General features: G+C 45.0%; 1 protein-coding gene across 3 annotated transcripts in view; it reads left to right on the top strand.

Annotated features, from left to right (window-relative positions):
• The window catches only part of il15l (interleukin 15, like), a 39,457-nt gene extending 25,035 nt beyond the window's left edge, over nt 1-14,422 (top strand). For all 3 annotated transcript variants that reach the window (XM_060898063.1, XM_060898062.1, XM_060898061.1), the window contains one exon: nt 13,033-14,422. In XM_060898063.1, the coding sequence (XP_060754046.1) occupies nt 13,033-13,167 (135 nt within the window). In that variant the 3' untranslated portion in view covers nt 13,168-14,422. The remainder of the gene's footprint in view (nt 1-13,032) is intronic.
• The last annotated feature ends 1,044 nt before the right edge of the window (nt 14,423-15,466 follow it).

Here is a 15,466-nt window from a genome sequence, read left to right as displayed (position 1 = left end):
AAGGCTTGTGGCTTGTTCAGATGCATCTTTGCAAACCTAAGGCCAATCAGATCTACCAGATCGCAGCAGCAAAATTTACTGGTAAAATCTGTTGTTAAAACAAAGTGTGGTGAAGCAGGTTTTAGCTACTATGCAGTACAGCTATGGAACCAACTCCCAGAGGACATTAAAAATGCTCCTGCTGTTGGCAGCTTCAAATCTAGATTAAAGACCAAGCTGTTCTCAGATGCTTTCTGCTAACTGATTAATATCATCATCTTTGCATGTTTTAAACTTTACTTAACTTTTATTCTATTTTATTCTGCTGTTTTTTACTGAACTTTTACTTCATTTTATTATTTTATTTCTACTATTGCTTAATTCTTCTTATTTTTTTATCTCTTCCCTGTTTATTTTATGTAATTTTATTTTCTATTGTTTATTGTTTTGCTTTTACCTCTGTAAAGCACATTGAACTGCCACTGTGTATGAAATGCGCTATATAAATAAACTTGCCTTGCCTTGCCTAAGCTGTGCTGCCATGTTCTTTTTAGATAGAAGAGGCTTTCTTCTGGCAACCCTTCCAAACAAGCCATACTTGCGCAGTCTTTTTCTAATTGTACTTTCATGAACTTTAACATTTAACATGCTAACTGTGGCCTGTAGAGTCCTAGATGTAGTTCTTGGGTTTTTTGCAATTTCTCCGAGCATTGCACAGTCTGACCTTGGACTCAATTTGCTGGGACGTCCACTCCTGGGAAGATTGGCAACTGTCTTGAATGTTTTCCACATCTGAATAATCTTTCTCACAATAGAATGATGGATTTCATATTGTTTGGAAATGGCCTTATAATGCTTCCCAGACTGATGTGCAGCAACAATTGCTTCTCTAAGATCATTGCTGATGTCTTTCCTCCTTGGCACTCAGTGCGTTTACATGCACATAGAGAAAATCGAATTTCTGCCATAGCTCGACTGAAATCGAAGTTCTAAATGCCATGGAAACACCTTAGCTCAGCTGAAATCGAACCAAACTGGATTTCTCGTAATCGAGCTACGCGACCTAGATTATGCGATTGTAGCCGAGCTACTTAGTGCATGTAAACCCTATCGAGCTACTTACTTCAGGACTGCCCCTTCCGGAAGTGATGAGTGACGAGACCACAAGTGGTTCAACAAGTGCTGAGCTGCTTCGTTGTTGTCCATCTTCTCTCTCTCCATGTTGCTGTCCTCGTCGTCGTTCTTCTTGTGAACACGGAACTGATAACTTTGTTTATACTCTTGAATAGCTCTTCTTCATGATGACAACCGGAAGTGTACCAACACGATGGGGCATGTAGCGCCACCTGTGGCTCGGGTGCACAATGTACAGGGTTTTTTCTAGAAAAATTTAGTATGAGGGCGCTCACCATGGCGAGGGAGCGAAGCGGGGGGGAGATGGTGCCGGTTGTCCCCCCCCCCCCCCCCCCCCCACCGTGCAAAGCCTTTGAAAAATGCTCCAATGGGACATTCTGAGGCTATCTGAGAGGGAAATTGTAACAAATTGTCTGTCAACATTGAAAAAGAAAGAAGTAATCTTCTTCTGCCCTGGACAGTCTTTGGCTTTCTTCTGCTTCGTGCCATGGGATGACATCTTTAAATGCCCAAGTGTCAACAAAAACAACTCGTGAACTACTTCTGTCAAAAGCTCCTGCGCCGGTGGGTGAAAGGTCATTCAGTCTCGAGAAATCTTGCTCTACAAGTCAGCTGACCTTGTATGTAACTCATGTCAAATCTCACGAGAGCAGCCGCGACAAGTAAACAACTAAACAACATGGCGCCTCAGTCTGGAAAACGCCAATTCGGATAGTTTTTGCACCGTCTGGCGGTGTATCTACTATGATTGGAATATTTTTGGAGCAATTATAACGTATTTGATGATCAGACACATTGTCACGTAGTGTTGCTGGGATGTTTTTATGGAGTCGGTAAGGGGGCGCACGCCGAGAGTAAGAGGGCGCAGCGCCCCTGTTCCCCCGTTTAGACGAAAGGCTGATGTACCTCACACAATAGCTCAATTTCCTTGTGTGCATGTAGGATTGGATTTCTCTGGCACCCCTGCTGGGACCCTTAGCTCGATTACCGACAGTAGCTCGATTTGGATGTGCATGTAAACGCACTGACTGTGTTAACATACACCTGAGTGCTCCAGACCAGCAAACTGCCAAAATTTCTGCTTTTTAAGAGATGGCCACACTTGCAGATGATCAATTTATCAAATTAATTTGATCAGCAACACTTGGTTGCTAATTCCCTTCATAATTTCTATGGAAGCAGTAAGGGTGTACTTAATTTTTCATACACTGCTACTGCATTTTTGGCTTACTTTAATGACAGGGTGAATACACCATGTGTTATTGGTCATCTGAGGTTGTATTTACCTAATTTTAAGACCTGGTAAGGACCAGATGATTTTTTTATGTCCTGACAATTACTGTAAAACCTAGACTTGAAAGAGGGTGTGCTTTCTTTTTCACATAGCTGTATATATCAGATAAGATATATATATATATATATATATATATATATATATATATATATATATATATATATATATATATATATATACAGGGTGTCTCAAAAAAATGTACTCACACTTTGAATGACGAGAAAACCTTTATTTATGAACATAGAGTGAAATGGAATAGCTTCGAATACAGAAGACAAATGTAATTGAAGAATCATGTTTGCAAATGTTCAAATTGATGACCATTATTGTCCAGACAACGCTGATAACGCGCACCAAGGGATTCGCAAACATCACGAAACAGGTCATTAGGAATATCGCGACATTGTCTTTCAATTTCCAATTTCAATGCATCAATTGTTCTTGGTTTGGTGCGATAAACTTTGTCTTTGAGATATCCCCACAAAAAGAAGTCCATGCTGTGATTAATTAATTACACCTGCAACACAAAAAAGGCAGCATGTTAGGGACAGTTAAAGTGTGAGTACATTTTTGTGAAACACCCTGTGTGTGTGTGTGTGTGTATATATATATATATATATATATATATATATATATATATATATATATATATATTTTTTTTTTTTTTTCTCACCCATATGCAGTCTTTTACTCACTTCACCCTGTTCCTCTATCAGCTACACTTGTTACTGATTTAGTCCTCTCTTCTTCTGCTTCCTTCTCTTTTTTGGCTGTTCCCATTAGGGATTGCCACAGCGGATAGTATCCCTCCATCTCCTCCATATCTTTTTATGTAGCACCAACTGTCCTTGTGTCCTCCTTCATCACATCCATAAATCTCATCTTTGGTCTTCCTCTTTTCCTTCTACCTGGCAACTCCATCTCCAGCATTCTTTCCTCTGGATCTCTCCTCTGGACGTGTCCAAACCATTTCAATCTTGCTTCTGCCACTTTGTCTCCAAGCCATCCTACATGTCCTGTCCCTCTAATAAACTCATTTCTCATCTTGTCCAACTTTCTCACTCCCAATGAAAATCTCAACATCTTCAGCTCTGCTACCTCCAGTTCAGCCTCCTGTCTTTTTGTCAGTGCCGCTGTCTCCAAACCGTACATAATCACCGGTCTTACTACTGTCTTGTACACTTTCACTTTCACTCTTGCTGGCAAACTTCTGTCACAAATCACTCGACATCCTCCTCTCCTCCATCCAGTCTAACCTTTAGTCCTGTATCAAATATAAAACGTTGCTTCTCAGCTTCAAAACCCTGCAGAACCTTGCTCCTCTCTACCTCTTGACCCCTTACTCCCCTTCTCGCTCTGTCAGTCCTTCTAGCAATAATCTACTTGCTGTCCCACGCACCAGAGTTTCCACCTTGGGAAGCAGGTCCTTCAACACCGTGGCTTCCAAACTCTGGAATTCTCTTCCTCAGTCTCTCCATGACAGCTCCTCTTTCTCCATGTAAAGCGACCTTGAGATTGTGAAAGGCACTACAGTGGTGCTTGAAAGTTTGTGAACCCTTCAGAATTTTCTGTATTTCTGCATAAATATGACCTGAAACATCAGATTTTCACACAAGTCCTAAAAGTAGATAAAGAGAACCCAGTTAAACAAATGAGACAAAAATATTATACTTGGTTATTGATTTATTAAGGAAAATGATCCAATATTACATATCTGTGAGTGGCAAAAGTGTGTGAACCTTTGCTTTCAGTATCTGGTGTGACCCCCTTGTGCAGCAATAGCTGCAACTAAACGTTTCCGGTAACTGTTGATCAGTCCTGCACACCAGCTTGGAGGAATTTTAGCCCATTCCTCCGTACAGAACAGCTTCAACTCTGGGATGTTGGTGGGTTTCCTCACATGAACTGTTCGCTTCAGGTCCTTCCACAACATTTCCATTGGATTAAGGTCAGTACTTTGACTTGGCCATTCCAAAACATTCACTTTATTCTTCTTTAACCATTCTTTGGTAGAACGACTTGTGTGCTTAGGGTCGTTGTCTTGCTGCATGGCCCACCTTCTCTTGAGATTCAGTTCATGGACAGATGTCCTGACATTTTCCTTTAGAATTCGCTGGTATAATTCAGAATTCATTGTTCCATCAATTATGGCAAGCCGTCCTGGCCCAGATGCAGCAAAACAGGCCCAAACCATGTATAGAGCTCGCTTAGGTGTGGGTGGAGCACAGAGGATGGCAGGACAAAGCTTCAGGGAACAAGCAGGCTTTTATTGCCAGACTTTTCAGTATAACAATCATTCCTTTATCTGTTAAATACACACACACACGCTGTGTTCTTGTCCCGGGAAGAGCTTCCCTCTGCTCTCCCTCTGCCTCCTTAAATAGGGCGTGGTTACTGGGAAGACACACAAACACAGGTTAATTACCGTCAGGTGTAGTGATTCTGCCACTCACCTTCCCTGGCTCCGCCCTCCTGTCACAGACCGGCGCTTGACCACGCCCCCGCTGCCACATACCCCCACCGCCCGACTCAGGCCGGGCGCCCGTCCGGCCCGCAGCTGACTCTCCCCCCCCCCCCCCCCCCCCCTTGACGGGAGAGGAAGTCCGCCATGACCATCTGCGCCCCCGGCCTGTGGACCACCTTGAAATTGAAGGGTTGGAGCGCCAGATACCAACGGGTGATCCGCGCGTTGGCATCTTTCATGCGGTGGAGCCACTGGAGGGGCGCGTGGTCCGAACAGAGGGTGAAAGGGCGCCCCAGCAGTAACGGAGGGCGAGGACCGCCCACTTGATCGCCAGGCATTCCTTCTCAATAGTGCTGTAGCGCCCCTCACGCACCGACAGCTTCCTGCTGATGTACAGGATGGGGCGGTCCTCCCCTTCCACCTCCTGGGACAACACCGCCCCCAGCCCTCTGTCCGACGCGTCGGTCTGCAACACAAAAGGGAGAGAAAAGTCAGGGGAGTGTAAGAGTGGCCCCCCACACAGTGCAGCCTTTACCTCAGAGAACGCCTGCTGGCACTGCTCCGTCCACTGGACCGGATCTGGCGCCCCCTTTTTAGTGAGGTCAGTCAGCGGGCTGGTGACGTCCGAATAATTAGGTATAAATCTACGATAGTAGCCAGCCAGCCCCAGGAACTGTCTCACCCCCTTTTTGGTTTTGGGCCTCGGGCAGGCCGCAATCGCTGCTGTCTTATTAATTTGGGGACGCACCTGCCCGTTGCCCAAGTGGAAGCCCAGATACCGTACTTCCACCCGCCCAATCGCACACTTCTTCGGGTTGGCAGTGAGACTCGCCCGCCTCAGCGACCTAAGGACGGCCCTCAGGTGTTGCAGGTACCGCTGCCAGTCGTTACTATAGATGATAATATCATCAAGATATGCGGCCGCATAGGTGGCGTGGGGCCGGAGGACCCTGTCCATCAGCCGCTGAAACGTAGCGGGCGCCCCAAACAGCCCAAAAGGAAGTGTGACAAATTGGTGTAAGCCGAACGGTGTGGAAAAGGCCGTTTTCTCCCGGGATAATGGAGTCAAGGGGATCTGCCAATATCCCTTCGTCAAATCCAGTGTCGAGTAAAAGCGAGCTGTGCCTAGTCGATCGAGCAGCTCGTCAATACGAGGCATTGGGTGCGCGTCGAATTTAGACACCGCGTTGACTTTTCTATAGTCCACACAGAACTGGACCGACCCTTCGGCCTTGGGTACCAACACCACCGGGCTGCTCCAGTCACTGTGGGACTCCTCGACGATGCCCATTTCGAGCATGGTCTGAAGTTCTTCCTGAACCACCTTTTTTTTTGTGTTCGGGTAGCCTGTAAGGGCGGCTACGCACTACCACCCCCGGGGGCGTCTCTATGTGGTGTTCTATGAGGTTAGTGCGACCGGGCAGGGGTGAGAACACATCCGAAAACTCGGCCTGCAACTGGGCAACCTCCGTGAGTTGGGTCGGGGAGAGGTGGTCTCCACAGGGGACCGGAGGGGTACGTGATGCCAATGTCCCTTTTTGAACCTCCGGCCCCAGCTCCGCCTTCTCCGGAACTACCGACACCAACGCCACGGGGACCTCCTCGTTCCAGAGTTTAAGCAGATTGAGGTGGTAGATCTGTAGCGCCCCCCCCCGTCCGTTCACCTCACCTCATAGTCGACGTCCCCGACTCGCCGTGTGACCTCAAAGGGTCCTTGCCACTTGGCGATTAATTTGGAGCTCGACGTGGGCAACAGTAAGAGTACCTTATCTCCCGGAGTGAACTCTCTAAGGCGCGTGCACTTGTTGTACAGGCGGGCTTGCCGTTCCTGGGCCTGCCGCAAATTCTCCTGAGTTAGGTGGGTGAGCGTGTGGAGTTTTGTGCGCAGGTCCATAACGTACTGAATTTTGTTTTTACTCTGTGAAGGTCCCTCCTCCCAATTTTCTCGCAGCACATCTAAAATGCCGCGCAGCTTACGCCCGTATAACAATTTGAATGGGGAGAACCCCGTGGAGGCTTGGGGGACCTCTCGCACTGCAAATAACAAGGGTTTGAGCCATTTATCCCAGTTACGTGCGTCCTCACTTATGAATTTTTTAATTATATTCTTGAGGGTGCGATTGAACCGTTCAACTAAACCGTCCGTTTGTGGGTGATAAACGCTGGTGCGGATCGGCTTAATACCTAATAGCCCATACAGTTCGCTCAGTGTTCGTGACATAAACGAGGTGCCTTGGTCAGTCAGAATCTCTTTCGGGATTCCAACTCGGGAGATGACGTGGAAGAGGGCCTCCGCAATACTGCATGCTGAGATATTGCGAAGAGGCACCGCTTCCGGGTATCGCGTTGCATAGTCCACCAGAACTAATATAAAGCGGTACCCTCGTGTTGACCGATCTAATGGCCCGACGAGATCCATCCCAATTCTTTCGAACGGGGTCTCGATTAATGGTAGGGGGCGCAAAGGCGCTTTTGGAATGGCCGCTGGATTTACTAACTGGCATTCGCGGCACGCCGTACACCACCTACGGACATCGCCGCGAATCCCCGGCCAATAGAATCGGGCCATTATTCGGGCTAGTGTCGTATCCTGCCCTAGGTGTCCAGCCATGGGATTAAAGTGAGCCGCCTGAAATACCAATTCCCGGCGGCTCTTTGGAATTAACAGCTGTGTGACTCACTCTTTCGTCTGAGTGTCCTGCGTCACTCGGTATAATCTATCCTTCAAAATAGAAAAATAGGGGAAGGACGGGGTGGCGTTCGGCTGGAGCGTTTGACCATCGGTTACTCTCACTTGGTCAAACGCATGTCACAGAGTCTCGTCTCACGATTGTTCTAATGGGAAATCTGCAAGGGATTCCCCAACAGAAAGAGGAGGAGCCGGCGGCTCCTCACTCTGTCGCGGAGATGACGTAGACGGCTCTGCGACAGCAGCTCCAGCCAAAGCGACACCGGGACCTCCCCCTGTCAAATGGCAGGATCCACTCTTTACTAGGCGCGTCATTAAACCCCGAAATCCCGGCCAATTAGTCCCCAAAATTAAAGAGTGGGTAAGGCAAGGATTAACCGCTGCCTTCACTATAGGTTTTTCCCCTCTGAAAAATATGTGGACAGACACCAAAGGGTAGCTGTGAACATCCCCGTGCACACACAACACCTTCACCCCCTGTGCTCCCCCCAATGCCTCGTCTTGCACCAGGCTTTGGCGGATTGAGGTCTGATTGCAACCAGAATCCACCAACGCCTGATATGTAGCCCCTTGAACACTCACCGGTATGCAATACGCTCCGGCCCGATCGAGGGCAGCCTCTGGTGCGTCGGGGATCCGTACCACCGCGCCCACCTCCATTGCTGCGCACTGTTGTTGCAGGTGGCCCGGCTCCCCGCAGTGCCAGCAAACCGGCCCGGGCTTTCCCTCTGCACCGGTGCTCTGGGGCTCACTCACCTGAGGGGGGGGGAGAGACAGACACAGAAGGGAGAAACGAGAGGGCACCACAGGTGCGGCGGGCTGGCTGGGGTGGAGCCAGCCCCCGTCTCCGTGGTGGGGGAATGGGGCGAGGACGGGACACAGAAGGGAGGGGAGAAAGAGAGAGAGAAGAGGAGAGAAGAGAAGACGTCGTCGGCTGTCCTGCTGCCGGAACAGCCGCCAAATGATCCTCCGCCAGTCCTCCTGCCTGATCCAGCGACGCCGGGCAGTGGCACTGGACCCATTCCGCGGTTCCGGCTGGTAAGCGGGCGATGAACTGCTCCAGCACCACCTGATCGATGATTCCCTCAGTGTCGCAATCGTTGGCCCTCAGCCACCGCCAGCAGGCGTCCCGGAGCTGCTGGCCGAACGTGAACGGCCGGCCGACTTCCTCCAACCGCAGCGCGTGGAAGTGCTGGCGCTGTTGTTCTGGTGTGCGCCCCACGCGCTGGAGGACGGCCCGGCGAAGGTCCGCGTAGGCCAGCCGGCGGTCGGCGGGGAGCTGTAGCGTGGCCAGCTGCGCCTCTCCCGTTAGGAGGGGGAGGCGGCGCGCCGCGCGCTGCTCCATCGGCCACCCCGAGGCTTCGGCGACCTGTTCGAACAATGCGAGGAACACCTCGGGGTCGTCCTGCAGGCCCATCTTGATCATGGTGAGGGGAGACGGGCCCGAGGCCGGGATGTTGGTGGACCCCGCCGACGTGAGGAGATGCCGGAACACCTCGCGATTTTCCTGCTGGGCCAGCACCAGGGCTTCGAAGCGCCGCTCTTGTTCCTTTTGGAGCGTGATGAGCGCCTGGTGCTGGCTTTGCTGAGCCGTGGCGAGGGCATGGACCAGGTCTGCGAACGGGGAGGATTCCATGGGGCTGCTGTGTTGGTGCTCCACCTTTTTCCCGGGTTTCAGCACCACTGTAGAGCTCGCTTAGGTGTGGGTGGAGCACAGAGGACGGCAGGACAAAGCTTCAGGGAACAAACAGGCTTTTATTGCCAGACTTTTCAGTATAACAATCGTTCCTTTATCTGTTAAATACACACACACACGCTGTGTTCTTGTCCCGGGAAGAGCTTCCCTCTGCTCTCCCTCTGCCTCCTTAAATAGGGCGTGGTTACTGGGAAGACACACAAACACAGGTTAATTACCGTCAGGTGTAGTGATTCTGCCACTCACCTTCCCTGGCTCCGCCCTCCTGTCACAGACCGGCGCTTGACCACGCCCCCGCTGCCACACCATGATACTACCACCACCGTGTTTCACAGATGGGATAAGGTACTTATGCTGGAATGCAGTGTTTTCCTTTCTCCAAACATAACGCTTCTCATCTAAACCAAAAAGTGCTATTTTGGTCTCATCTGTTGACAAAAATTTTTCCAATAGCCTTCTGGCTTGTCCACGTGATCTTTAGCAAACTGCAGACGAGCAGCAATGTTCTTTTTGGAGAGCAGTGGCTTTCTCCTTGCAACCCTGCCATGCACACCATTGTTGTTCAGTGTTCTCCTGATGGTGGACTCATGAACATTAACATTAGCCAATGCGAGGAGAGGCCTTCAGTTGCTTAGAAGTTACCCTGGGGTCCTTTGTGACCTCGCCGACTATTACACGCCTTGCTCTTGGAGTGATCTTTGTTGGTCGACCACTCCTGGGGAGGGTAACAATGGTCTTGAATTTCCTCCATTTGTACACAATCTGTCTGACTGTGGATTGGTGGAGTCCAAAATCTTTTTAGAGATGGTTTTGTAACCTTTTTCAGCCTGATGAGCATCAACAATTTTTCTGAGGTCCTCAGAAATCTCCTTTGTTCGTGCCATGATACACTTCCACAAATGTGTTGTGAAGATCAGACTTTGATAGATCCCTGTTCTTTCAATAAAACAGGGTGCCCACTCACACCTGATTGTCATCCCATTGATCGAAAACACCTGACTCTAATTTCACCTTCAAATGAACTGCTAATCCTAGAGGTTCACATACTTTTGCCACTCACAGATATTGGATCATTTTCCTCATTAAATAAATGACCAAGTATAATATTTTTGTCTCATTTGTTTAACTGGGTTCTCTTTATCTACTTTTAGGACTTGTGTGAAAATCTGATGATGTTTTAGGTCATCTTTATGCAGAAATATAGAAAATTCTAAAGGGTTGACAAACTTTCAAGCACCACTGTATATAAATGTAACTTCTTCTGCATTCCTAACTAGACCGGACAATTCCCCGGGGGAAATTGTGAGAGGATGCAGTGCGCGAAGCAATTCGGTCACGCATGTTTGCTGGCCGTGAATGTGTGACCTGCAGTGATGTTTCAATGCAATGATTGTGTGTGTTTTTGAGACAGCAACCGTCATGAAGAAGAGCTATTCAAGAGTATAACCAAAGTGACTACAGGCGGAAATTAGCATGTACTGCTATAACCTGGGACAGACATCTGTCCTTACCACAAGGATAATGTTTAATTTGTGCACTGTCCCTTTTAAAAATAAAATAAACTCTAAACTCTGAGTGTTTGTATGTACGACCAGAAGTGTTCCTAATAAAGTGGGCGGCTAAGGTGAAGTGTCATGCCGACCGAGGCTGTTTTTTTTTTTTTTTTCACAATAAAAAGAAATTCACAAAATTCTTTCACAGTGAGCGCTAGAAGGGTCTCCTGAATAGACTGATGTAATTTTTTTGTCTGTAGTGTTAAAAATTAGAGACTTTTCTGTCACTTTTATAATGGGTGTCAATGAGGTAAGACACGCAAGGTCTTGAATTTTGTGCTGTGTTTTACTACGGAACAGGCCTCAAACAATGACAAATAACTCGACAACGGAAGCAGCTATTCACAAAATTCTTTCACAGTGAGCGCTAGAAGGATCTCCTGAATAAAATGATGTATTTTTTTGTCTGTAGTGTTAAAAATAATGACACTAGAACGATTTAAAAATGATTGACTTTTCTGTCACGTTTATAATGGGTGTCAATGAGCTAAGACACACAAGGTCTTGAATTTTGTGCTGTGTTTTACGAAGGACCAGGCCTCGAACAATGACAAATAACTCGACAACGGAAGCAGCTATTCACAAAATTCTTTCACAGTGAGCGCTAGAAGGGTCTCCTGAATAAAATTATGTATTTCTTTTGTCTGTAGTGTTAAAAATAATGACACTAGAGCGATTTAAAAATGATTGACTTTTCTGTCCCGTTTATAATGGGTGTCAATGAGCTAAGACACACGAGGTCTTGAATTTTGTGCTGTGTTTTACGAAGGACCAGGCCTCGAACAATGACAAATAACTCGACAACGGAAGAAGCTATTCACAAAATTCTTTCACAGTGAGCGCTAGAAGGGTCTCCTGAATAAAATGATGTAATTTTTTGTCTGTAGTCTTAAAAATGAGGACAGTAGACCGACTTAAAAATGACTGACTTTTCTGTCACGTTTATAATGGGTGTCAATGAGCTAAGACACACAAGGGCTGGAGTTTTCTACTGTTTTTTATGAAGGACCAGGCCTCGAACAATGACAAATAACTCGACAACGGAAGCAGCTATTCACAAAATTCTTTCACAGTGAGTGCTAGAAGGGTCTCCTGAATAAAATGATGTATTTTTTTGGTTGTAGTCTTAAAAATAACGACACTAGAGCGATTTAAAAACGAGTGACTTTTCTCTCACGTTTATAATGGGTGTCAATGAAGCCTGTCAGCTGCCCTGTCCTCAGTTTGACGCTTGTCATTCAAAAACTGTAAATCCTATCGTTTAGGTAGACGCATTGTGTGAATCAGGACAAGTTTTCCTACTACTTTTGAGAAAATCATGTCTGTAGAGTGAAATTTGTGGCTGAAAACACAGTTTAAGCGAGAAAGTTTGAGCTTTATTTTCAACCTCTCGCCACTCTAAGTTAACGAGCTTCACTGGTGTGTAACGCAATAGACACCCATTCAAAAGCCGGATTTTCTCCCAGAACCCACATGGCGGTTGAGCCGGGACTGATCCGAAAGTGTAGAACCTAGCAGAAAAGTTGAATGCCAGATCCACAGAGGAGAAGTTTTCCTACGTTTTAGAGTTTGAATCACGTCTCTAGGTTAAAGCATGCCAGAGCAGCGGACGTTTGAAAAACGTTGAAAAAGTGCTTTTTTTTTTCAATTAATTCCATAGAAATGAATGGGGGTTTTTTTTGACGATTTTTTCGCGACGTAGTCGCAAAAAAATCGTAATCTGTAGAGAAAAGTAATAGCATAGCGAGTCTGATCGAGCCGCACGTTTTGATGTATTGTTTGTCTGTGTGCGACGTACGGTTATTGAGTTATTCAAAATCAAAATTTGCGTAGGAATAATAAATATAAGAAGAAGAAGAAACACGTAGAAGAACAATAGTTGCAGTGCTTTGCACTGCAACCTATGGGCTCCCCTAGGGGAGCCCATAGGTTGCTGTGCTGCAGCACTGCATCCTAATTATCAGTATCTTAATACCTGAGAAGAAATGTATACTTGCCTTAGTATACTTACCAATTTCAGATATTTTCTTGGCATATCTTTTTAGTGTTGTCATCAAACACATAGATTTATTGCTCCTATTTCTTTTAATAGATCAATATTTTGTTTTCGGTTAACAGTAAGAATCATGATGTTGCTATAATACTGTTACAAATACCTTGTGTCCTATTAATCTTTGACATAAAATTGATAATTGTGTGTTTCATTTCCATGTTTGGTTGCAGGACAAGACACATCCTTGCCCACAGTGTGAGGTCTACAAAGAAGAAAAAGCTGAAATATTTCTCAATACTTTACTTCATATTTTGCAAATTATGTGTTCAATCAATAATACTGTGACCAAATCTGAATCTAAATAAACTATGCACACAGGAAAAACATATTCCTGAGTGGAACCCTACATATTTTTGTATGTAGGGTTCCATCTCCCTCGAGGATCAACATGTTGCGCTTTCTGAAATACTTTTCTCCTCACCACAGTTGTAAAAAGTGATTTTTTTTTTTTAATCACCATAGTCAACAGAACTGCTGCTTAGTGGATGTTTCTCACTGTGTGCATTATTCTGCAAAAACTCAAGACTGTTGTGTCTGAAAACCCCACGAGATCAGCAGTTTCCGGAATACTTATTTGGCACCAACGACTACGCCACCGGGGGCAAAATTTTCCTCATTGGCATGTTAACATTTACTGAAGCTATTGACCTGTATCTGCATAATTTTATGCGCGGTGCTGCTGCCACATAATTGGCTGATTGGATAATAGCATGATCGTGCAGGCATATAGGTGTTCCTATTAAAGTGGCCTGTGAGTGTATATTTTGTTTCATATTTGCACAGTAGTTAAAAGGTATAGGCTTTGCATATTATTTGTTGCATTTGGTTTGACAGGAAACTACCTCTGGGAAATATAAACACAATTTTTATAGTGTCTTGACATTTTTAAAAGGGTTTTAAGAAGGATACGGTTCAGGAATTGCGAGCAGGTGGCAAGGCTGAAAAATACTTGCTTATGTTATTATTTTGGCTTTGCAAAGTCAGATTTCAGTGTTTCTGATCTCTGATTGTTTCCTGTTCTAACCTAACAGCTACATCATGAACGACTTGTTGCGCAATACATACAGTAAAAAGCAAAATTTTGTGTGATATTTATTTGTTGAGTATAATGTAAATAATTCATTTTTGCTTTGTGTTATGAATAAATGTTGGCCTGTTACTTAGCTAGTTTTTGTGAAAATGTCATTCATCTGGGACAGATTTTTTTTGCATGTGCTAATTTGAACATGCCACGACTTCTTGTTACATTCAAATCCTGAAATATAAACAGCTATGAATGTCTGCAATCTGACACTGCTCAACAGAGAGAACAAAACATTAGGTATGAAGAGAACATACAAGTGTCTTTAAAGGTTTGTGAGAAGAGCATCCGGCCTACAAGGATATGAGAGCACTATGGAAAAATGTGACCAGCCACACTGTGTGTGTGTGTGTGTGTGTGTGTGTGTGTAAACTCTTTTTAATTAAAGCTGTTTTAAATATTTAATTTAATAATAGTGACGGATTAGTGATTAGAAGGGAGATAACACAGGCCTGATTTCCTTTGCCAAACAATTGGACTCTGTGTAATTTAAAAAAAAAAATATATATATATATATATATATATATATATATATATATATATATATATTATAGGCAAAATCCACTTGCAGCACACCAGGTTATGGAATTCAAAAATAGATTCACAATTGACTTAAGACTATAAACAGTATGCCGAAGTTTGTTTACCAGTTTGACCAGTTCAGCCTGTGTTAATTGGTAACTGTTTAGACTAAACTGGATTTGCAGGCTACAGAAATAGCATATTTTCGATAATGTGAGTAGAGTGCCCTTACAGTGGCTATACTATCTATCTATCTATCTATCTATCTATCTATCTATCTATCTATCTATCTATCTATCTATCTATCTATATAAAATTACTACACACCCCTGTTAAAATGGCAGGTTTTTGTGAATTAAAAAAAAAGAAACTAAGATTACACTAAGTGTTATTCTGTCACTTGTTTAGTTGGCACTAGAACTTTCTTATGAGGACTTTGTGTACCTGACTTTTGCACTTCTTGTACGTTACGCTGGATAAGAGCATCTGCCAAATGCCATGTAATGTAATGTAAGATAAATAATGTCAGATCTTTTCCCACATTTAATGTTCAAATAAAGTGAAAAACCAGAGGTGGACAAAGTACCCAACTTCATTACTTAAGTCAAAGTACAGATCCCACTGGTCAAATGTTACGCCGATACAAGTGAAAGTTGCCCAGTCAAATTTTTACTTAAGTTAAAGTACTGAAGTACTTGCTCTTAAAAATACTTAAGTATTAAAGGTACATTTTCTGTCAACGCATTGTTGTATTATTGTCATAACGCTTACAAAACCTAATGCCATTACCAAAGACAGAAATGTGAATTCACAAAATGAACGCATGCTGTGCCATCATGGTGGTTTAACGTTAAGCTAGCTAGTCAGTGAAACTCCACCTGACATGCTAGCAAACTATTTTCAAACTTGAAATCATATTGGGTAGCTAACGTTACTAGAAAAGAAAGATTTCTACATTCTGTTTATTTGGCAAGATTATACTAAAACATTTCTGAAAGGAC

The sequence above is a fragment of the Neoarius graeffei genome, chromosome 17 (assembly GCF_027579695.1).
Source record: "Neoarius graeffei isolate fNeoGra1 chromosome 17, fNeoGra1.pri, whole genome shotgun sequence".
Classification (NCBI taxonomy): domain Eukaryota; kingdom Metazoa; phylum Chordata; class Actinopteri; order Siluriformes; family Ariidae; genus Neoarius; species Neoarius graeffei.
This window is presented reverse-complemented; position numbering and strand designations above follow the sequence as displayed.